This window comes from Myotis davidii, unplaced genomic scaffold, assembly GCF_000327345.1.
Source record: "Myotis davidii unplaced genomic scaffold, ASM32734v1 scaffold2803, whole genome shotgun sequence".
Lineage (NCBI taxonomy): Eukaryota > Metazoa > Chordata > Mammalia > Chiroptera > Vespertilionidae > Myotis > Myotis davidii.
In genome coordinates this window covers 20,910-22,979 of record NW_006294124.1, presented here as the reverse complement: position 1 = coordinate 22,979, position 2,070 = coordinate 20,910, and the positions used below count along the sequence as shown (strand labels likewise).

Genomic DNA, 2,070 nt, shown 5'->3' with positions numbered 1-2,070 from the left:
ATATGCTTCAGTGCAGAGGAAGGGCCTGAGGATGGAGATAGGTGGGAGGGGTCATGGGAGTGGAGTGGGCGTGAGCCTTGGAGAAGGAGCAGGACCTCCTCCCAGGGGAAGATAGGTTGGGCAGAGATGGGGTGTGCAGAGTGTGAGAAGTTAGATTGTCAGTGGACAATTGGGCTGGTGTGCTGGGGGTAATGTGAGGTGAGAGGGCCCAGACTGTAGCAGGTGGTGGATGCCAAATCAAGGAGTATGAACACAGGAAGCTGGTGTAGGCTGTTGTGAAAGATGATATAGGCACATTCTATGGGTCATTTTGTTTTAGATGGATCAGAGAAGGGAGATGTTAGATCTGGAGATTAGGGTGTCATGTTACAGCCATTGCCCAAGATGGGGGTAATGGACTCAGTTGTGGGGAATAGCTGTGGGGGTGCAGAGGAAAGCTAGAAGGGCATGCAGAGGAAAATTAAACTGTCCTGGATACAAGGAAAGAGAAAAGGAAGAGTTAGGCAAGACATCTGCAGAAATAGGACAAATAAAGAGGAAAAAATGCTCAGGTGAGCTTTTGTATGTGCAGTTATGAGGTAACTAGAGGCCCAATGCACGAAATTTGTGCAAGAGTAGGCCTTTCTTCCCCCAGCTGCCAGCACCGGCTTCCCTCCAGCCACTGGCAGGCACCCAGGACCTGGGCTTCTCTTTCAGCCCCTGCGTCATCTGGAAGGTCATCCGGAAGGACGTCCCATCTAATTAGCATATTACGCTTTTATTATTATAGATGGGGAGACACTCAAATTGATACATCTAGCCAGTGACTAGCTGAGAACTGGAGACTTAATCAGCTGAATAGGGGTGGTGTTGAAAGATTAGAGAGAAGCTGAACTTTCTGAAAAAGTGCGGGATAAAGGAACCAGAGGGATTGAGTCTTGTCCACACTGAGGGGAGTGAAAGGGCAAGTGGAGGCCAGGAAGGCCGGGCAGAGCAGCTTGTACAATGTTAATGCACTGAGTGGTAGGAAAGTCAGGAGAAGGAATAGTGGCTGCTGGGAGGAGCAGCAGTGAGGTGGAGAAAGCTAAGCAGATTTGGGGAAGAAGGGCAGCGTTAAATATGCAAAAGCGGGGGTATCTGGTGGGCACCTGGCCACTTACCCTCTTTCCCCCACACTCTATTCTCCCTCCAGCTCCAATTGCCAAGCACTGGATCCCCACCACCACCACTTTTCCTGCCCACGGATCCCCCGATGGCCTGGCTCCTGGCCAAATGCTGGGTCCGTAGCTCTGACTTCCAGCTTCACGAGCTTCTCTCTCATCTTCTGAGGGGACATTTGATGGCTGAGGTTATCGCTATGGCCACCATGAGATGCCTTCCATCGATACACCCTATCTTCAAGGTAATACCTTATCCCCTTCTCTCCTGCCTGCCTCTCTGCCCCATGGCACAGTCCTGCCTCTGGAGGCACCCTCTCTGTGGAGTCTCAGGGTGTGGGGAAAAGCCAACCAATGAGAGACAAGGGAGCAAGAGAGTGAGGTGGCTTGCTCTGCATTTTCAACAGGGTTACATCACCTCCCAAGGAGATGTAAATGATTCATTGGCAAGGTGGGGATGAGAGGGTGGGAGGTGAGAAGTCTTACTCTTTTTATGTATAAAGCACAGATAGATGAACATACAGTATATAGGCAGTGCAGATTCCATCGCAAAAGGGAAGACCAAGCAAATAACATAGAAGACTTTTCCAGCCAGTTTTGACCTGTCCTAAAATAGTAACACACAGGCCAGTTAGACAGGCTCTGGTCCACAACAGTGGCCGGTTTTTTGTTTTTTAACAGACAATTTGAACTGAGTATTTATCCATTAACTTTTCTTCTTGGGCGCCTCCAGTGGGGCAAGAACCATTCCAGATGATTGCGCTAAGCCAGACAGAGGTCCTGATCTTTGGGGATTTTCATTTCCATTTCGGGCTCCCAGACAATGAAGACTATTATGACAGCTCAGCGGGGATAAGTGCAATGCAGAGAATCCAAGCGGAGCGATCTCATGTGGAGTGCAGGCTGAGCGGCCGGGAAAGGCTCCCTTGTTGAG

The 2,070-nt window shown here is 50.0% G+C and overlaps 1 protein-coding gene across 1 annotated transcript in view; it reads left to right on the top strand.

Annotated features, from left to right (window-relative positions):
- LOC102764946 (arachidonate 15-lipoxygenase) overlaps positions 1-2,070 on the top strand; it is an 8,967-nt gene that overhangs the window by 4,772 nt on the left and 2,125 nt on the right. Inside the window, exon 5 of the mRNA XM_015566899.1 lies at positions 1,108-1,381. Coding sequence (XP_015422385.1) covers positions 1,108-1,381 — 274 coding nt within the window. The remainder of the gene's footprint in view (positions 1-1,107; positions 1,382-2,070) is intronic.